This window comes from Furipterus horrens, unplaced genomic scaffold (genome assembly GCF_987537825.1).
Source record: "Furipterus horrens unplaced genomic scaffold, mFurHor1.1.pri manual_scaffold_5, whole genome shotgun sequence".
NCBI classification, from domain to species: domain Eukaryota; kingdom Metazoa; phylum Chordata; class Mammalia; order Chiroptera; family Furipteridae; genus Furipterus; species Furipterus horrens.
Genome location: NW_028327175.1, coordinates 129129480 through 129152629, shown reverse-complemented (window position 1 = coordinate 129152629; position 23150 = coordinate 129129480). Strand labels below are relative to the sequence as shown.

The following is a 23150-nucleotide window of genomic DNA, read 5'->3' as shown; positions in this document are numbered from 1 at the left end:
ATGAGCCTTTGGTCTAGTGGTGGCAGGGGTGGCATTGGCCATAGCTGCTACTGCTCAGTGGGAAGAATTTGCATATAATGAAAATACATTCTGAGAGCTCACTTAGATTATAGATGATATCACCCAGAACACTTCCAATGCCCAAGCAAAAATATATGGTTTTGTACACTCATTAGCAAACATAGTCATGGACAGTTGTCTGGACCTTAATGACCTTCTGGCTGAGCGGGGTGGGGTTCATACAATCAATAAGACTTGCTATGTCTATGTAAATAACTCCAGGCTAGTTGATACCAATATAAAGAATAACTATGAGGCAAGCAAAATGGCAACATAAGTATAAAAAACAAAACCGGGTATTCAAAGATTTCTGTTCAACATGGAAGTGCAGGTAGACATGCTTTACCCCCTGTGCAATGATAAAGAGAATTACAACTGGATCTCAAATCTAGTAACACCCAGAACTATCAGAATATCAAGCTGCATGGAAGTCTGACAACCAAGGATTTAAAGAAGACACATTCATCCAGATGGGTAGGATGGGCAGAGTCACAAAGACAGGTGGATAGGCGGGATGGCAGAAAGGTAGCAGCATCAGTGGTGGAATGGACAGGAGGGATACCTTAGGAGCAAGTGATCCCAGCCCCAGGCCAGACTGCATAGCCCAGTGTTCCAGCACGAGGAAGATATACCCCATTACCACTGGCTGTAAAAACCAGTGGGGGTTGGAGTGGGGGAAGAAACTGCTGGATTTTCATTACTTAAAGGGCCAGAACAGTTTTAGAATGTATGCACACTCACCCACGCTGGGATTCGCCACTGGGGCAGTAGCTGGAAGGGAGCCACTCACACACAGGAAGTGGGTGGAATGACTGGAAATAGGGTGAGTGCTAGGCAACTGCCAGAAGCCAGGAAGCAGCATTGTCCCTTCTTTGATCCCTAGCCACAGCCACAAAGCAGTGAAGTAGGTTGCCCTGCCCTGGCAATTACCTAAGGCTCTGCCCCACACAATTTACAAGTGCCTTTTCTACATAGGCCATGCTACTAAGACAGGAAGTAAAAGCAGCTCTACCTCATACACAGAAACAAACACAGGGAGGCTGCTAAATTGAGGAGACAAAGAAATATGGCTCAAATCAAATAACAGAACAAAAGTCCAGAAAAGGAACTAAGTGAAATAGAAATAGCCAAGCTATCCGATGCAGAGTTCAAAACACTGGTTATTAGGGTGCTCAAAGAACTCCTTGAGTACAGCAAAAAATAAAGGAAGAAATGAAGTTTACACTAAGTGAAATAAAGAATAATCCACAGGAAACCAGCAGAGAAGGGAAGGAAGCCAGGATTCAAACCAACAATTTGGAACACAAGGAAGAAATAAACAGTCAACAAGAACAAAAAGAAAAAACAAGAATTAAAAACAAAATGAGGATAGGCTTAGGAGCCTCTGGGACATCTCCAAACATGCCAACATCCAGTTCACAGGCGTGCCAGAAAGAGAAGAGGAAGAGAAAGAAATTGAAAACTTACTTGAAAAAGTAATGAAAGGAAAATTCCCTAAATTGGAAAAGGAAATAGATATACAAATCCAGAAAGCACAGAGAGGTTCAAACAAGTTGGACCCAAAGAAGACCACACCAAGACACATCATAATTAGAACACCAAAGATTAAAGATAAAGAGAGAATCTTAAAAGCAGCAGGAGAAAAACAGAGAGTTACCTAATCAGCTATCAGCTGATTTCTCAAAACAAACTTTGCAGGCAAGAAAGCACTGGTAAGAAGTATTCAAAGTGATGGAAAGCAAGGGCCTGCAATCTAGATTACTCTATCCAGCAAAGCTATCATTTAGAATGGAAGGGCAAATAAAGTGCTTCCCAGACAATGTAAAGCTAAAGGAATTCATCATCACCAAGCCTTTATTACATGAAATGTTAAAGGGACTTATTTAAGAAAAAGAAGATCAAACCATTAACATTAGAAAGGAAACAAATTCAGTCAGGGCATATGACTAAGTTGCACATCAGGTCCCCAGTTGGAGGCACGAGTGAGAGGCAACCACACAGTGATGTTTCTCTCCCTCTCTTTCTCCTTTCCCCTCACTCTAAAAATAAATAAATAAATAAATAAAACCAAACAAATAAATAATTAATTTAAAAAATAAAAAATAAAAAGGCAACAAATTCATAACCATCAACAACTGAATCTAACAAACAAAAACAAACTAACCAAATAACCAGAAAATGAACAGAATCATAGATATAGAGATCATTTAGAGAGTTATCAATGGGGAAGGGGAAGGGGCAGAATGGGGAAATGGTGCAGGGATTAAGAAGCATAATTAGTAGTAACACAATAGTGGAATGTTAAAAATAATATAGAAAACAGAGAAGCAAAATCTTACATGCACAACCCATGGACATGAACTAAGGGGGGAATTGCTGGAGGGAAGAGTGGTACCAGGCAGAGGGGGCAAAAGGGGAAAAAAGTGGGACAACTGTAAATAGCATACTCCATAAAATATACTTAAAAAAAACCTGGGTATTCGAGATGCCCTTACCGGCTGGCTCTCAAGTATGACCGGCTATTGCCCCTATTAGGTCCCTTAGAAATACTCCTAATAATATTGTTTGCTTATTTAACCTACTTGTTAAATGTGTATCTTCTAGATTTGAACAGTTCCACATCAAGATAATGATGCTCCAGGATTTCCAACCAATTCCTAAGGGTGAGGCTGAAGCTGATCAAAATACAGTGTCATGACGGTCTCGGGAATTCCTCTCCAACCTCTAGATAAAGTAGGCTGAGAGTTTCTGGTTCTCAGCAGGCAGGGTCTACTGCCTCTTCCTGGCAGGAAGTATATACAGTAGATTGACTCTCCTCCTTCAGCAACCCTAAAAAGAATTTTTGAGAACCATGTCTCTCAGGGATGTTGAGACAGGAGACAGAATAGGAATGAGAGATCCCTGAGGCACCACAATGTGGTCAGCCAGTGTCCAGTGTCCTTGTTACCAATAAATGCCTTATAGTACCTAGCAAGGAGCCAGGTACTATAGCCATAGTTAACCACTGTTCCGTCTCTTCTTCGTTACCATGCTATTATAATAAATAAGCATTGTGGTTTGATCCCTGAGTGGACAATCAAAAAGGATTGTGAGAAATTGCATGCACAGTACCTTACAAGCTATATAACCATTTGTGTATGTGGCGTAAATAGCCCATCAAACAAAGAAATTTGGAAAAAAACAACCCCCTATAAAGCCTGCACCGTTTCAGTGGAAGGAGGCCATTCTCTGATTAGAGGTGTCCTGCTCTCATATCTTGGGGAATATACTTTTCTTAACATCTCATTTGCTTTGCTTAACTCTTTATAGCCCCTTCAATTCTTTGCTTGCAATCACCAAGAACCTGGAACTTGTCTCCATCTGCAACAGTGGCAATCAAAAATGTTTCCAGGTGTTGCCAAATGTCCCTTTGGGGTGGAAAATTGTCCCCAGTTGAGAACCACTGTTCTAAGGACATTAACATAAGATCTTTTTTTTCATTTTTGTTTATTCCTTATTGTTCCTTATTTACTTCAGAATTCTCTTACTTCTTACTCAGATCTGGGAATTTTTGTTATTTATATGATGGTTTTTGCTCTACTACTGAGCTGTACCTTTAAAGAAAAAACCTGCTGTTATCTTGATATGCTGAGTCCACACATCTCTAGCCCCTCTGTTCCACAGAAAAGGGGAGGGAGGGATGGAGACAAGAGGAAGAAAAATTCCTTCTTTTTATTTCCATGCAGAGATCTGGGTCCTAAACTCTGATGTTGTCCAAGAACTGGGAAGTCAATTTCTTGGAAGGAGAAGGAAGAATTACTCTCTCTGCCTCAACACTGGCTTTTCATTACATTCTTAACTTCAGAAGAGACTATATCGTCTTTATTTACAGGTCAGCAAACTGAAGCTCAGAGGAAGCATGTGACATATCCAAAGGCACCCACAGAGCTGGGGAATGCCTGAACCAGATCTAGGCACCAGTTCCTCTCAGTCCTAATCTGGTGTTTCTTCCTCATACATTATGTGTCTTCTACCTTCTATCAAAAGGAGCAATAGAATTGTTCACATCAGCCAAACGGGGCTAACTAAACAGAGCTGAGAACCCCCATTTAGCCTTATCCAGGAGGCAGATGAGGCACAGGTAATGCTTAACAATGACTGATCAGACCCTCAGCAGCATGGTCATCATCCTAAGTGTGACCTTCTTTGGAGATGGCCTAAAGAAGTGTGTGTATAAGGAATACTTAATAAAAGCAGGAGCCAACCCAGGTAAATATGAGATGCAAGGCTGGCTGTGTGGCCATGACCAAGTCCCTTGAAAAACCTTAGGTCTCCATCTGTCCATATAATGGGTTTCTGGTGTATGAAATAAGATAAAATGCTTGGAATGCACCTTGTGACTTTTTTTTAAAATGTATTTTTAAAAGATTTTATTTACTTTTAGAGAGAAGAGAAGGGAGAGAGAAAGAGAAATATCACTGTACAAGAGATAGGGAGATACATCAATTGGTTGCCTCTTACATGCACCCAGGTGGGGACCTGGCCCACAACCCAGGCATATCCCCTGACTGGGAATCAGACCAGCAAACTTTCTGTTCATAGACTGGTGCTCAATCCATTGAGCCACATCAGGTAGGGCTTTTTAAAAAATAATTTTTTAAAAGATTTTATTTATTTAACCTTAAGACTTTTAAGTATGTAAATAATTGCAAAAGAGAGGGATTAATCAACTTGGGAGTCCATGAAGTCTATCAAGAACTGACCTTACACAAATGTACTAAAGCAACGTACTGACTGTGGGCTGTGATGCAGCTTTATGAGCTACTGGATGGTTGGACCAGGAACAGTCACACCTCACTAAGGGAGTAGCTTAGGTTACTTGCCTTTTCTTATACTCCTCACAGTAGTTCAAATCACCTAGCTACTATTATTCTCCCCATTCTAAGGTAAGGAGATTGAGGCACACAAGGTCAATAATTTGGCCAAGTTGTCACCACTTCTGGATGTGTCACAGTGAGCATGTTGGCATGAGAGGGGCAGAGTCACTGTGTTTGCTTGGTCTCTGTCTCCTTAGGTGGGTTTATTTTTTAGCTGGTAAAGGGTAATGATTAAGTAGCCATCCTGGGTTCCAGTCTTAGTTCTTTCAGTTACTAGTTGTGACCTCTGGCTACGTACTCTAATTGATTTATTTCCTCATCTGTAAAATTCAAATAATAATATTAGATAGAATATTAGATTGTTGTAATGAGTAAGTTGGCTAATATTTATAAGTGCTAAGTAGAGCATAAATGTTCAACAGCTGGTATCTCTTGAAAATATTTTACTGAGGAAGATGAGGACCTTTAATAAAATAAACTAAATCTGGTAGAAATGTTACAGAGTGGGGTCCCCAAAATTCCTCAGAGCCTGCGGTTGGGGGATGGGAGAGAGAGACAGCTTTCAAGATGACTTTGCTTGTCTATGGCTGGTAGCCGGTGTCTTGGTTATGCAAATGGTATGGTTCTTCCAAGGCCCCAAGGAGATATGAGGGGTTTTGATCATAGAATGGTGAGGAAAAAAGCATACAGGGCCTGTGCAAGGCTCTGTGAATGGTCAGAACCAGTTACCATGCTCACTTCATCACAGGCCGCAGTCAAGGATTTAAAAATAAGGCGGCAGCCATTTGCAGGGGAAGGACCATGGGGTTTTACAAGGAAAGAGAGAACCAGTGCGGCTTTGAAGGGAAAGGGAAGGAAGAGAACCATGCATAGTCCAATGCAACATGGCACATGTTTTGCTGGGCTGTTATACGGAGGCTGATGACATTGTACCCCAGATACTGAAGAATACAGCTGACAGATAAGGGATGGGGAACTTCTGGGCATGTTTTTGGCTTATTGCCTTTTGGGGAGCAAGGGAAGTGCTGGGTCCCATGGGAGAACAGGGCTCTGAGCTGAAGTGCTCACTGCCCTCCCCAGGTTTGAATATTGTAAATAAAGCCCTGTTTTCCTCAACACTAATTGTTGGGGTTTATACCAAGGCACGATGTGAAAGAACCTCTTTTCTCTTGGTAAAAGAAATGCACGTGTCTCTAGGCCTTCTCCTTAAGGAAGGATGATAATAATGGCATTTGGGGCTCTAAAATAAATCTGACAAATCCAGTTACCAAAACTAACCTCACAGAATGAACTGATAATAAGTTCCTAACTGGGCAGGTTATGGTGGGTAGTCATGCCCCAGGCCTGTAACTTCTTTAATGGAAGTTTTATCGTTGCCTTAAGCAAAGCCTGTCCATTGTTTCTCTTTCTGTTAACACCTTTTGAAAGGTTTCTTTTCAGACTCCTCAAGTGAAACGGCCCTTAGGATAGCACATAATCTTGTTAATTATCTTGCAATCCAACCCCTGCCTGGTTTTCTCAGGCTCTCAGATAATCTTCCTCTCATTCCCTCTTTAATTCCAAACACATAAAAGAAGCTTCAAACCATCATTTTGGGCAGCATTTTTCTCAGTCTTTTGAGATTTTGCTTTCAGGTGTATCTTCTGTTTGCCTCAAATAAACTCTAATAATAAACTCTTACACTGACAGCTGACAGAGATATTGGAGTATCAAGGAGCAGAGAGATTTGGGGACCTGGTAGCCCCATGGATTGGCCTGCTGCATGTCAGGGAGGGGGTCTTAGACTCCAGCATGCATCAGAATTGCTTGCAGCAGCCTTGCCTATTTCAAATATAATGGGAACTGCATATGTCATTTTAAAGTTTCTAGTAGCTACATTTTTAAAAAGTAAAAAGAAACAAATATAATTAATTTTAAATTTTGATAGGCAACAGAATTAATAATAACACAGAACAAAAAAAACAGGAGGGGACAGAACAGAATGACCACAGGAACAAAGGAGAAAAGTGGTTACAGACACTAAGAATGGACAAAACAAATTCTAGGAGCAGAAAGAATACTGGGCAGGGGGTGACTTGGGTGGGGAAACCCCCTAGCCAATAAGGGAACCACAACTCACTAAAATATAGAAAGTAACCAATAGAAACTTATACAACATACCCTTCCACCCTAGTGTGGTTTGTTGCTTTAAAAAGTAGTATCTGAGCCCCTTTCAGGTGGGAATTGGCCCTGATCTGGCTAGTTCCCCCTCTCATTGAGAGTACCTCTCTAGTTCCCCCTCTCTCAGCTTGATGGGAACTGATCCTAAACTAATTTCCCCTCTTGCTGGAGTGTTTCCCCAAATAAATCAATTGCTTTGCTATAAGCTCGCTGCCTTCTCCTGATTTTCCTGGCAACACCAGACTCACAAATTTATTTTCTTTAACTCAATATATCCAAATATTATGTTTTTAACACCCAAGCAATATTAAAATTTATTGGATATTTTGCTCTTGTCTTCTTAATATGTCTTTGACATCCAGCCTGTATTTTATACTTCCAGCAAATCTAATTCAGAATTGCTACATTTAAAGAGCTCAATAGTTATATGTAGCTAGTGACTCCCCCAATGGACAGTGCTGACCTAGACCGGTGAAAAGACACATTGCAGAGTTCACCCCCAGAATTTCTGATTCAGCAGACTGGGGTGGGCCTGAGAATGTGCATTTCTAACAAGTTCCCAGGTCCTGTCAATGCAGCTGGTCTGGGGCTACACTCTGATAATGTGTGGATGTAGAATTAGACCTGAACCCAGCTGCCTAACAGGGCTTCTCTGGTCCAGGCAATGCCACATCTCCCCACCCATTGCCCTGAAGGAATTATGGAGACACAAACAAGGTCCTGAGAACAGCAATTCAAATAGTATAAATTTTCACTCACAAAATCCAGGGGAATTTGGAGAAGGGGAATAAGCAAATGAAGACATCTCTCATATGACCACGTTTCAGAGAATTTTAGAGTACCAACAGCCACTTTTGTTTGTTATTCTTTTTGTTTAATGAAGTGGAAATTGAAGCCCAGAAAGGTTGAATGGTTTTACCTAAAGTCACTGAGAGAGCTGGGTTTGAAGCTCTGGTTCAAAACCTTTAAAAAATAAATTTCTCTTTGAACCAAAATTTCAGACTCAATTTTCTAGTCAGTGAAACGAAAGCTTCTTCACCAGTGGCTACTCACCTGGAGGGGATGGTACTGAAAACTCTTAAGTTATACAAATCAGGAGGAAAAGAGCCTGCTATGAGGCCAGTCCTATCATGGTAGAAACAGGTACTTTGACCAAAACACTTCCTGAAGGAAGGGAGGTGCCTTACTTGTCAATGAATTTGCCAAATCCAAATTCTACCATATTTGCCAGACAAGTTGTCTCTGTGGGCTTTACTTCACAGCCGATGAGCTCACTAATCTGCAAAAAAAAAAAAAAAAAAAGAAAGTGTTTATGGTTCACCATAGTTATGTCCATTGGGTTTCCAGTGATGATGGAAGTGCTCAGTGTCTGCACTGCCCGAGAGTAGCCACAAGTCACATTCAGCTGCTGAACCCTGGAGATGTGCCTGGTATGGCCAAGAGATTGATTTTTCCATTTATTTAACTTATGTGTAAATAGCAGCGTGTACCCAGTGGCTACAGAATTGAACAGTGCAGATCTAATGATTTGGGGCAGGCCAGCACCCACACTGCATTATATCAATTTTACTGGGGGCTGGTCTCTCACCAGCACTTGGCACAGTACAGACCTGTCATTATCTTGGGGTTGGGACCGTATCTCATTTGTTTTTGTGCTTCCAGGGCCTAGTGCAAAGTCTGGTCCATGACAGAAACTACAGTGTTTGTTGAATAAAAGGAAGGAGTCCTGAGTACATGTTACAAGGAGACCCCAAATCCTGTGATCTGAGAACATTGGAAGAAGGAAGGGTTCCTCTACAATGTTTTCCTTTCTGTCCCAGTGTGCTAACTTGCTGGAAATGTTAGCACTTGTGCCCTTTCTTTGGTGTAAATACTATCCTGAGATTATCTTTTAAGTGAAATATCCCCAAGAAAAGTCTTCAGTAAGGTCTCTGACAGCTTCTGAACACTTTTCTCTGGGAGTGGGAGAGCTGGACAGTCTGAAAACTATATATATTGGAGAAGAGGACAAGGGTCAAAGGGAAATGAGGCACTGTGGAAAACCTCACTTACTACCCAATTTTGCTTCTGTCCAGCCCCAATAGGACTAAAGAATGTTAGAACAGAAAAGAATAGGAGAGTTTGTCATGTTCTGTCTTATTTAGCCTTCTGTTCCTGGGCCTGGCACTTAGTAGGCATCAGTAAATATTCATGGATGGAAGCATTGAGTGAACAAACTAATTCAAATGGTTTCCAACCTAGGTTTTGAGGACACCTAGAGGACCACTAAGGTAAGAGAAATAATAAGAGTAATTAACATTTATTGAGAGTTTACACTGTAGGCACTGTTTTAAGACCTTTATGTATTTATTTTATTCTCTCAACACAATGAGGAAGGTACTAATGTATTATTATTCCCATTTTACATATAAAGAAACTAAGACAAGGAAATTCAGTATCTTGTTCAAGACCATCCATCTAGTAAATGGCAGAACTGGGACTTGGATCCAATTCTGACTCCAAAGCTCTTATCCATCTCTCTCAGGTCTTCTATGTACAGCTGCATAAGCTTTACACAGCCGAACTTTAGAAAGTACAACCACATTGTAGTGCTCAAAATGGCATTCCTCAGAATCATGGAGCTCAGTCTGCACAACTGTCTCTGCTGACCCTGGTTTTCATTTATGCTAAGTATGACTTAGGAAAACACACTGACTTGTTTTAGCTCTAAATGGTATAACTATGTAAATCATTTATAATTGTACCTGGCCAATAAGAAAGACTCAGAGACAGTTAGTTTTATTACTTAAAGTGTTTTTTTGTTAATTATGGAGATTAACAAAGCACCTGGTTTTCTATTCTAAGAGCCAAGAATTATACTGTTTATACTGTCCAATTAGGAGCCACTGGACCGTGGTAGCTAGTAAAAACTTGAAATGTGACTAGTCCAAGTTGAGATGTGCCAAAAGTGTAAAAGTACACTATGCTTCAAAGACTTGGTATTAAAAGTATGTGAAATATCTCATTATCATTTTTATATTGAACAAGTAGTGAAATTGAAACAGTAACAAAAAATTTATGGCATACAAAAGAACCAGATTAGATAATTTCACAGGCAAATTTTGTTAAACATTTAGGGAAGAATCAACTCCTATCCTTCTCAAACTATTCCAAAAATACAAGAAGAAAGAGGACTCCTAAACTCATTCTATGAGGCCAGTATAATCTTAATTCTAAAACCAAGTAAAGACACAACGAAGAAAGAAAACTACAGGTCAATATCACTGATGAATGTAGATGCTAAAATTCTCAACAAAACATTGTCAAACCAGATCCAGCAACACATTAAAAAGATCATACACCATGATCAAGTGAGATTCATCCCAGAAATGCAAGGACGCTATAATATTTGCAAATCAATAAACATAATATACCACACAAACAAAATGAAAGACAGAAATCACAGATCATATCAATAGATGCTCAAAAAGGCATTTGATAAAGTATAGCATCCTTTTATGATAAAAATGCTCAGCAAGTGGGAATAGAGGGAGCATACCGCAACATAATAAAGGCCATATATGAAAAACCTACAGCCAACATCATATTCAATGGGCAAAAACTAAAAGCTTTCCTCCTTAGATCAGGACCAAGACAAGGGTGTCCATTTCTCCACTTCTATTGAACATAGTATTGGAAATTCTAGCCACAGCAATCAGACAAGAAAAATAAATAAAAGACATCTAAATCAGAAAGGAGGAAGTAAAACTGTCATTATTTGCAGATGACATGATAATGTACATAGAAAACCTAGTAGGCTTCACCAAAAAACTACTCGACTTAATAAGTGAATTTGGAAAAATAGCAGGATACAAAGTCAACATTCAGGAATCAAAGGCATGTTTGTATACCAACAATGAAATATCAGAGATAGACACTAGAAAAAAAATCCCATTTAGTATAGCAACAAGAAAAATAAAGTACTTAGAGATAAACTTAACCAAGGAGGTAAAAGACCTATACTCAGAAAACTACAGAATACTGAAGAAAGAAATTAAGAGAGATCCAAATAAACAGAAGCATATACTATATTCATGGATTGGAAGAATTAACATCATTAAAATATCCAAACTACCCAAAGCAATTTATAGATTCAATGCAATCCTTATTAAAATAACAATGGCATATTTCTAAGATCAAGAACAAATATTTCAAAAAATTTTATAGAAGCAAAAATGACCCCAAATAGTCTCAGCAATCTTGAGAAAGAAGAACAAAGTAGGAGGAATTCAATACTTGATATCAAACTATATTACAAGGGCACTGTAATCAAAACTGTCTGGTACTGGCATAAGAACAAACATATAGATCAATGGAACAGAATAAGAGCCCAGAAATGAACCCATGTCAATTAATATTTGGCAAAAGGGAAAGAAGCATAAAATGGAGTGAAAATAGCCTCTTCAGCAAACAGTGCTGGGAGAAATGGACAGGGACATGCAATGAAAAAAATAAAACTAGATCACCAGCTTATACCATACGCCATAATATACTCAAGATGGATAAAAGACTTAAATGTAAGCTGTGACACCATAAAAGTCCTAGAGGAAAACATAGGCAGTAAAATTTCAGATATCCCAAATAGCAATATTTTTGCTGATATTTCTCCTAGGGCAAGGGAAATAAAGGAAAAAATAAACAAATGGGACTACATCAAACTAAAAAGCTGTTTTACAGCTAAAGAAGGGTTTGATCTCTAAAATATATAAAGAACTCAGATGATTCAACATCTGGAAGACAAACAATCCAATTAAAAATGGGCAAAGGACCTGATCAGACAGTTCTCTAAGGAGGACATGCAAAGGGCCCATAGACATGAGAAAGGATGCTCAACATCACTAGCCATCAGAGAAATGCAAATTAAAACCACAACAAGATACAACCCCACACTGGTCAGAAAGTCCACCATTAACAAATCAACAAACAAGAAGTGTTGGTAAAAATGTGAAGAAAAGGAAATTGTAGTGCACTGTTGGTGGGAATGCAGACTGATGCAGACTGATGCAGTCACTATGGAAAAGAGTTTGGAATTTCCTCAAAAAACTAAAAATGGAACTGCCTTTTGATCCAGCGATTCCACTGCTGGGATTACACCAGAAGAATCCCAGAACACCAATTTAAAAGAACCTGTGAAACCCTATGTTCATAGCAGCACTATTTACAATAGCCAAGCGCTGGAAACAGTCTAAGTGCCCATCAGTGGATGAGTGGATCAAAAAACTGCGGTACATTTACACAATGGAATACTATGCAGCAGAAAGAAAAAAGGAACTCCTACCTTTTGCAACAGTATGGATGAAACTAGAAAGTATTATGCTTAGTGAAATAAGCCAGGGGGTGAAAGACAAATACCATATGATCTCACTTAATACACAAAACTAATGAACAAAACAAATAAATGAGCAAAATAGAACCAGAGGCATGGAAACAAGGAACAGACTGGTAGTGGCCATAAGGGAAGGGGGAGGGGAGGGGGAGAAGGGGTTAATAAAGGGAAGGGTCTAGTCAAGGAACTAGTATAAATGCCCCATGGGCATGGACAACACAGTGGGAATTGACTGTGGAGGTGGTGGGGGCGGGGCAGTGGAGAGCAATGGGGAAAATTGAGACAATTGTAATAGAACAACAGTAAAAGAGGAAATCAAAAAAATTTTTTACATTGATTACCTGTTGAAATGATAATATTTGCATATGTTTGGTTAAGTACAATTTATCCATAAAATTCATTTCACCTGTTTATACTTTTAAAACTGTGGCTACTAGAAACTAAAATTACACATATGTTCATGTTATATTTCTATTGGGTACTATCCTACAGGGTCTGCTCTGTTACTGACCAGTACAGTTTCTTCCTAAGGTTAAATGTTATGTGTTCCATGTTGTTTAAACTGTATGAGCAATCCCTGTGCTGATAGCAGTAAAGTCTGTGCCTCAAAAATAGGGACCAGCCTTTTCTGCTTAAGTCCTCTGAAATGGTCAGAAACCTCATAGGGCCACTCTAGGATTCCAGAAGACCCATCTTACAGACTTGAGAGCTACAGGTGGTTTAGCCTTCCCCCTGTCAAAGCCACAATCTGTGCAAATGGGTCTCCTGAGTTAGGCATTAGGACTGAGAAGGGCTTCCCCAGACCTGGGGCTGTCATGGGTGTGGTTTGTGATATGATCTATAATACAGACAGGAAGGAGCCTGGAGTAGAAGCAGCCCTGAGTGTATCTGGTGGCCTGTGTCCTTTCTGAGCTCACCCACTGGGCTTGCACTTCAGTGACTCATTACTGTGGAGCCTCTTCCCTGGCTGCTCTCACCTGTGCCTTACTGCCCTGTACTTTTACTCCCTCTCATCTCCTATTTCTTGCTCCTTTTTTGCCTGTATAGGCTGAGTCAGAGGCCTACATGCCAGCTCTCTCACTTACAAGCCACATGACAACTTAACCTCTCTAAACCTTAGTTTTCTTAACTGTGAAATGGAGACAATCACAGTTTCTATGTCAAAGCATTGCTAGGACGATGAAATGAGAGCACCCACATAAAGTATGCAACATAGTACCCAGTACATAGTTGGTATTCAATATGTCTTAGCCATTGTTGTTGTGATATTTTAATTCTAAGAAGCATTTTTTCTAATCTGTCCATCTAAGTGTTCTATAAATGAGAATTATGAATATCTATGAATGGTTAAGATTTTAAAAGTGCCCATAGGTGATAATAGTGTCATCATGAGTGGAGCACCAGGTGGAGGGGATGGCTTTCCATGGCTCCTGGAGTGTTATTAGACCACTGCTGAGTGCACTTTCTATAGTGCCATCTCATGAAGGCAGCTAGCACCACTCAACCTTCCAACCCTCCAAATGGTCAAAGTTCTAGTCAGGTTAAGTCCACAGGGAGAAGCACTGTACGAGCACCAGGAGAGGGCAGCTGCTCCTCTGCTCAAGACCAGAAGTCTACTCAGATGACCTCTCCTCTGCCCTTCTTTACACCCCTACCTTAGGTAATCTTGAGTTTCCAGGCTTTCTGAGAAATTGAAAGCAGCTTTTCTCCAAATAAACTCATGAATCTCTCATGTACTAAGATCTGTTTTTTCAGGGAGATCACAACACTCCTGGTAGCTTTGTTTGGGCTCCATTCTCTGGAAAGTCAAGGGTATGCCCTCAGACTGGAACCTTCTAGAGACAACGTTCTCAGACTTGTGCATGATTCTGAGAGAGGGAATTCCAGGCCAAGTCAGAGAGGAATCTGCCTATGGATGCCCATCTCCACATCCACACAGAGCACCTCCCTGATTGAGGCCATTTCAAGGCTATTGAATGTGATAATTATTACAGAAACACAGTAAATTTTTCTTTTCTCTGGTTGGTGTTCACACCACACTTATCTCCCTGGTTGCTCATAAAAATCCCAACTATTTTTAGGCAGGATATTTATTATTCTCTTTTATAGACTCAAAGGGTTGAAAGAAGAGTGCAATATTATTTTTTAATATCAATTGTTGGCCGATGAAACTCCACAGCACAGTCAGTCCAAGCAAGAGGCATCAGGCATTGTTTGGAGCCCCCAGGAAAAGAGGTGACTTTCTCTTTTATATAGCCTAGGTCAAGGAACAAAGGGAAGCCTGCCCCACTGTGATTCAACACCATTATCATTCTTTAGAACCTTGAATAGTCATTTGCTATGGAAAGCATATGTGAAGAACCTTGGTGGCCAGTGGCTGGAATAGTACTCAACCATAGTAATGGGGTTTCCAAAAAAATAAAAATAAAAGGGTCAACCTGATCATGTACAGTTCTTCCCTTATCCTGCCTGCTCCCTTATGTCAGGTTATCACCCCCATCACTATCCCCTTGACTTCAGGTAGATTCTGCTTTCAGAAAAAAGCTCGAACTAGTAATGGTTCCTGCCTTCCAAGGGGTTACCAGGATTAGGTATGGGCTGGGTTGGGCTGATAGAGGTTGGGCAGAGACAAGGACCTGTTGCCAGTGCCGGTCTTTCATTCCTGGGTTGCAGGAAATGTTGAGTATAGGGATGTGCTGCTTGAACTTATCAATCTTGATTTTCACATTCTCTGCCAAGCGCCTGGGTGCAGGTACATCAATGAAGGTCTTGGCCAATTTATATATTGTCCTCCACATATTCCCTATTTCCTCCGCAATTTCTTCAGCATTCAGTAAAAACAATGGTCCTGCAATAAAAAAGATGGATTGCAGGAAGGGTCGGGCCACCAAGTAAATGTCAGCCACGTGTACCTTTAATTCCCTGAACTTAGAGTTGGGCCTGTGGTATGGATAGTGGAACAAGCACAGGTTTAGGTCTGTATCTGAAACTACTGCTTAGCTAGTAAACCCATAGGCATGTTTACTGAACCATTTGAAGCCTCAACAGTATCACCTGTGATATGAGGGTAGAAATGAATACTCTGGAGGGTGATGGTAAAAGTAAAGTAACATAAAAGTTACAGTAACATAACACCTGACATATAATGCAATGCAGATAGAGAATCAACTGTTAGCATTGGTTATAGATGTTATTACTGAAGTATTGAAAGGTGTTCCACACATACTGTGAAATATTAGCAACTGGAGTATGTAGGTGAATAGAGATATGGAAGTTCTCTGTATAATTCTAGCAACTTTTATGTAAGCTTGAAATTATTTAAAAATAGATTACTCTGAAAGAATGATACTTCATTTTTTAAAAAAAGGTATGCCCCAAAATTAATTTCCTTCTCCTCCCTTTCTTTTATAGGGATCCCTTAGCAGGATTTCACATTCAGTAAAAATCTTTCACACTGCTGCTTCCTTCCCTTTCGATATTTCAAGTTAGTATAAATTCCTGCATCATGATGTTGCAAATTTACTCAAAAACTTTTCTTTCAGGGCTGTTGAGACTAAATATAGCTTCATGAATGAAGCTTCATTAATTACTAACATGCTTCATCAACCTAAAATTTTTGTTAAGTAATCAGAAATTAAAATTTTTCAAAGAAAAAAGTGTGCATGACTTCCATATAACATATAAAAAGAATAATACAACATGTCTAAGTGAGGTTTATCATGGGAATGAAAGACTAGTTTAATATTTGAAAAGCAAACAATGTAATATACCATATTAACAGCCTAAAAAAGAAAAATCACGTGATAGCATCAATTGATGCAGAAAAAGCATCTGACAAAATTCAATGTTATTCATGATAAAAACCTCTAAACAGACTAGGAATAGAAGGGAACTCCCTCAATATGATAAAGAATCTATGAAAAAACTACAATAATATTATACTTTTGTATACATTAAATATGTACAGCTTTTTACATGTCAATCATATTATAATAAAGTGGTTAAAAACAAAACAAAACAATCCATTTTATGCAATGGTAAAAGATGCAATACTTTTTCTTTCAGATCAGGAAAAAGGCAAGGATTCACAATCTCAAAACTAATAACAGAAAGATGGCTGGTAAAATTTTAAAAACTTGGAAATTAAACAACATACTTCTAAATAACACATAAGTCAAGGAAGAAGTAGAAATAGAAATAAAAAATAGGGGAGAGGAAGATGGAGGAGGAGTGAGGGAAGGCAGCGCTTCCAGGCTCCCAAGACCCATCTGTAGTTTGGACTAATTGCAGAAAGAACATCTAAGTGAGCAGCTGGACACTGGCAGGAGTCGAACCTTGGCTCTCTTGGATTAGAGAAAAAACATCTGGGAACAACCTGTTTAGTGAAGATAGCAGAGGAAAAAGGGATGAAACAGGATTTCTGACTGGAATGGCTACCCAAGCTGCGGTTGGAAGGCTTTTTGGTGACCACAGGCTTCCCCAGAGAGGAATCTGGAGGAGAACATACCTCTGCTCGCTGACAGAGACAGGACTCAACCAGGTGGCATTGGCGCTGAAAGACAAGAAATAGCGCATTACTGTGCATGCGCCAAAGGAATGAGCTAGGCCAGCCACCGTGGGTGCACACTGCTGTGGCAAGGAACAGGAACCTCTGGCCCACCTCATTAGACCAGCTGTGGATGCAGAAAAAGAAGACGACACACAAAGGCTGAACTGACATCTCCAAAAAAAAAACTCAAGACAAAGTTGAAAGATTGACTCTCAATCAACTAGCCAGAGGGAAGATCCTACCAAAGAGCATCTGAAATATAACCAGATAGCATAACAAATGACATAAAGGGTACCCCAAGGACATCAGGCTCAGGAGATCAAAGAGACTGCACCACTAAAACCCCCAGATCTCCTATAAAAAATCTAATACCACAAAGGTGGAAAGTCAAAGCAGACAAACCCAAAAAAAACAAACATAAACAAGAAGAATCCAACATGCTAAGACGCAAAAACAACCTCTCAATGAAAAGAAAAGAGGAATTCCCAGAAAGAGAGGTAGATGGAATAGACATAACCCAAATGTCAGACACGGAATTCAAAACAATGGTGGTGAAGAAGCTCAATATACTTGACAACCTTAAAAACAACTATGAAAACCTCTAAGGAAGTTACCAAGAGCTCCAAGAAAATTACAGGGAACTTGCAGAGAACTACACCAGCATAAAAAAAGACATAGAAACTATCAACAAGAACCAGGAAGAAATGAAGAAGTCAACCACTGAACAGGAAAAGAGTAGAATCAGTCAAAAGCAGACTAAATGAAGCAGAGGATCGTATTAGTGAGTTAGAAGATAATGTAGGAAAAAATTCTCAGATGATACAGCAAAATGAAAAAATATTTAAAAAGTGTGAAGAAGAGGTAAGGGAGTTACAGGATAGCATAAGGAAGAACAATATAAGAGTAATCGGAATTAAAGAGGGATCAGAAGAACAAGGAATAGATAAACTGATAGGAGAAATAGTGACAGGAAATTTTCCCAACCTGGTGAGAGAAAAAGTTGTGTAAGTTCAGGAAGCACAGAGAGTTCCAATAAAGAGGAACCCCCAAAAACCCACTCCAAGGCACATCATAGTTAAAATGGCAACATCCCAAGACAAAGAGAGAATCCTGAAAGCAGCAAGAGAAAAACAACAAATAACTCATGAGGGAGCTCCAATAAGGCTATCGACCGATTTCTCAACAGAAACACTACAAGCCAGAAGGGAATGGTCAAAAATATTTCAAGCAATGAAAAACAGAGGCCGACAACCAAGAATACTCTACCCAGCAAGGCTCTCATTCAAAATGGAAGGTGAAATAAGGAGTTTCTCAGACAAAGGAAGGCTAAAAGAATACATCTCCACCAAACCAGCATTGCAAGAGATGCTAAAGGGAATATTCTAAGAAAAAGGAAGAGAAAAAACAAAAAACGAGTAGAGGAACAGAGGTACAAAGGGAAATGAATAAATACATGGCAGTAATAACCTTAAATGTAAATGGATTAAAGGCTCCAATTAAAAGACATACGGTAACAAAATGGATAAGAAAACAGGATCCACATTTTTGCTGTCTACAAGAAACACACCTCAAAACAAAAGATTTAGATAGACTGAAAGTAAAGAGATATAAAAAAATATTCCAAGCAAAAGGACAAAAAAACAAACAAAAAAAAAAACACTGAGGTAGCAGTCCCCATATCAGACAAAATGGATTTCAAAGCAAGGGCAATAAAAAGAGACAAAGAAGGACATTTAATAATACTTAAAGGAACAATCCATCAAGAAGATATAACACTGATAAACATATATGCACCCAACATAGGAGCACCCAAATACATAAAGCAAATACTAGAAGATCACAAGAAGGATATCAACAACAACACACTCATAGTAGGGGACTTCAACACTCCATTACCAACAATAGACAGATCACTGAAGCAAGGAAACACCAAGGATATACAGGCATTGAACAACACACTAAACCACATGGACTTAACTGATATATATATATATAACTTTTCACCCCAAAGAAGCAAAATATACATTCTTTTCAAACGCACATGAGACATTTTCAAAGACAGACCACATGATAGGACACAAAAAAAGCCTCAACAAATTCAATAAAATTGAAATCATATCAAGCATCTTTTCAGACCACAATGCCTTGAAACTAAAAATCAACCTCAGAGAAAAAAATCAAAGACACCCAAACTCATGGAGAATGAATAACATGCTATTAAATAATGAGTGGGTCAGCAACGACATCAAAGAAGAAATCAAGAAATTTCTAGAAACTAATGATAATGAACACATAACATCTCAAAACCTATGGGACACAGCAACAGCAGTCCTAAGAGGGAAGTTCATAGCAATACAGGCATATCTAAAAAGGATAGAAGAATCTCAAATAAAAACATCTAACTCTAAAGCTACAAGAACTAGAACAACAACAACAAACAAAGCCTAGGGCAAGTAGAAGGAAGGAAATCATCAAGATCAAAGCAGAATTAAATGACATAGAGACTAAACAAACACTCCAAAAAATCAACAAAACTAGAAGCTGGTTCTTCGAAAAAATAAACAAAATCGACAAGCCTCTAGCTAGGCTCATCAAGAAAAAAAAAAAAAGGCCTGGCTGCTGTGGCTCAGTGGATTGAGCATTGGCCTACGAGCCAAGTGTCGCTGGTTCAATTCCCAGTCAGGGCACATTACTAGGTTGCATGTCAGGTCCCCAGTTGGGGGCATGAGTGAGAGACAACCACACAGAAAAAAAAAAAAAAAAAAAAAAAAGAAGACCCAAATAAACAAAATCAGAAATGAATAAGCAGAAATCATAACTGATACAACAGAAATACAATCAATTGTAAGAAATTACTACAAACAACTGTATGGCAAGAAATTTGACAACCTAGAAAAAATGGACAAATTTTTAAAAACATATAACCTTCCAAAACTGAATCAAGAAGAAGTGGAAAGTCTCAACAGACCAATAACAAAGAAGAAAGTTGAAAAAGTAATAAAAAATCTCCCAGCACATAAAAGCCCTGGACCGGATGACTTCACAAGCAAATTTTACAAAACATTTAGGGAAGAACTAACTCCTACCCTCCTCAAACTATCCCAAAAAATCCAAGAACAGGGAAAACTCCCAAACTCTTTCTATGAAGCCAGTATTACCCTAATCCAAAAACCAGGTCAAGACACAACAAAGAAAGAAAACTACAGGCCAATGTCGCTGATGAACATAGATGCTAAAATTCTCAACAAAATATTGGCAAACAGGATCCAGCAATACATCAAAAAGATCATACACCACGATCAAGTGGGATTCATCCCAGGGATGCAAGGATGGTTCCTTATTCGCAAATCAATAAATATAATACGTCACCTACACAAAATGAAAGACAAAAATCACATGATCATATCAATAGATGCAGAAAAAGCATTTGATAAAGTACAACACCCATTTAAGATGAAAACACTCAGCAAAATGGGAATAGAGGGAGCATACCTTAACATAATTAAGGCTATATATGAGAAACCTGAAGTCAACATCATACTCAATGGACAAAAACAAAGAATTCCCCCTGAGATCAGGAACTAGACAAGGCTGTCCACTCTCTCCACTCCTATTCAACATTGTGTTGGAAGTCCTAGCCACAGCAATCAGACAAGACAAAGAAATAAAAGGCATCCAAATTGGGAAAGAAGAAGTAAAACTATCACTATTTGCAGATGACATGATAGTATACATAGAAAACTCTATAAACTCAACTAAAGACTACTCGATATAATAAGTGAATTTGGCAAAATCGCAGGGTACAAAATAAATATACAGAAATCTAAGGCATTTCTGTACACCAACAATAAAATATCAGATACAGAGGCAAAAAAGGAAATACCATTTACTATAGCAACAAGAAAAATAAAATACCTAGGAATAAACTTAACCAAAGAGATAAAAGACCTGTACTCTGAAAATTATGTAAAATTGAAACAAGAAATTAAGGAAGATAGAAATAAATGGAAGCAAATACCATGTTCTTGGATGGGAAGAATCAACATCATCAAAATGGCCATACTACTCAAAGCAATTTACAGATTCAATGCAATCCTTATTAAAATGCCAATGACATATTTCACTGACCTAGAACAAATACTCCAAAAATTCATATGGAACCAAAAAAGACCCTGAATAGCAAAATCAATCTTGAAACAGAAGAACACAGCAGGAGGAATCACGATACAAGACATCAAACAATACTACAAAACCACTGTGATCGAAACAGTCTGGTACTGGCATAAGAACAGACAGATAGATCAGTGGAACAGAATAGAGAGCCCAGAAATAAACCCAGGCCTCTATGGTCAACTAATCTTTGATAAAGGAGGAACATAAAATGGAGTGAGAAGAGCCTTTTTAACAAATGGTGCTGGGAGAACTGGACAAGGACTAGCAAAAAAAATGAAACTAGAACATCAACTTACACCACATACGAGAATAAACTCAAGATGGATCAAAGACTTAAATGTAAGCCGTGACACCATAAAAGTCCTAGAGGAAAACATAGGCAAGAAAATATCAGATATCTCACGTAACAATCTCTTCACAGATACATCTCCTAAAGCAAGAGAAATAAAGGAAAAAATAAATAAGTGGGATTACATCAAACTGAAGAGTTTCTGCTCAGCAAAAGAAAACATCATCAAGATGAAAAGGAAACCAACCATATGGGAAAACATATTTGCCAATGACATCACAGACAGGGGACTGATCTCTAAAATATATAAAGAGCTTATATGACTCAACATCAAGAAAACAAACAGCCCAATTAAAAAATGGCCGAAGGACCTGAACAAACACTTCTCTGAAGAGGACATACAGAAGGTCCATAGACACATGAAAAAAATGCTCAATATCATTAGCCATCAGAGAGATGCAAATGAAAACCATAATGAGATACAATTTTATACCAATCAGAATGGCCATCATCAACAAATCAAACAACAAGTGCTGGCGAGGATGTGGAGAAATGGGAACCCTATGTGCTGTTGGTGGGAATGCAGACTGGTGCAGCCACTATAGAAAAAAGTATGGAATTATCTCAAAAGACTAAAAATTGAACTGCCTTTTGAACCAGAGATTCCACTGCTAGGATTATACCTGAAAAATCCTAAAACACTAATTCAAAAGAACCTATGCACCCCTATGTTCATAGCAGCACTGTTTACAATAGCTAAGTGCTGGAAACAGCCTAAGTGCCATCTGTAGATGAGTGGATCATAAAACTGGTACATTTATACAATGGAATACCGTGCAGCAGAAAGAAGGAACTCCTGCCATTTGCGACAACATGGATGGAACTAGAGAGAATTATGCTTAGTGAAATAAGCCAGGTAAAGAAAGAAAAATACCATATGATATCACCTAATACAGGAAACTAAAGAACCACATAAACAAATGAACTAAATAGGACAAGGAGCAGAATAGCAGTCAATAGGGAGGAGAGTGTAGGGAGAGAAGGGGGATAAGTAAGGGAAGGGTTTAGTTAAGAAACATGTATAAATGACTCACGGACATGGACAATGGGGAGGAATATGATTGTGGGAAAGGGGGTGGGCTGGGTGGGGGAGAGCAATGTGGGAAAAATGGGACAACTGTAATTGAAAAACCAAAAAGTAAATAAATTAAAAAAAATAAAAAATATTTTGAACTACAGAAAAATGAAGTATAATTTATTGAAAGCTGTAGGATGTAGCAAAGGAAGTATTTAGAGGGAAATTTATTGCATTGAACATATGTATATATATTCTAACATAAATAATCTATGCTTTCACTTTAAGAAATTAGTAAAATAAGAGAAAATAAAATCCAAAGTAAGCAGAAAAGAAGAAATAATGAAACCAAAATTTGGTTCTTTGAAAATATCAATGAAATAAATAACCCCCTAGCCAGGCTAAACAAGAACAAAAGACACAGATTACCAATATCAAGAATGAAAGAGGGACATCAATGCACATATCATGAACATTAAAAGGGTAATAAAGAAATACAGTGAAAACCTCCATAATCATAAATTTGATAATGTAGATGAAACAGACAAATTCCTTGAAAGATATAAACTACCCAAACTCACATAAGAAGAAATAGACAATCTGAATAAGCCTATATCTCTTTA

The 23150-nt window shown here is 38.7% G+C and overlaps 1 protein-coding gene across 1 annotated transcript in view; it reads right to left on the bottom strand.

Annotated features, from left to right (window-relative positions):
- Positions 1–23150, bottom strand: part of DNAH3 (dynein axonemal heavy chain 3) — a 286172-nt gene that overhangs the window by 178489 nt on the left and 84533 nt on the right. Inside the window, 2 exon segments of the mRNA XM_090277784.1 lie at positions 8264–8355; positions 15078–15289. Coding sequence (XP_090133910.1) covers positions 8264–8355; positions 15078–15289 — 304 coding nt within the window.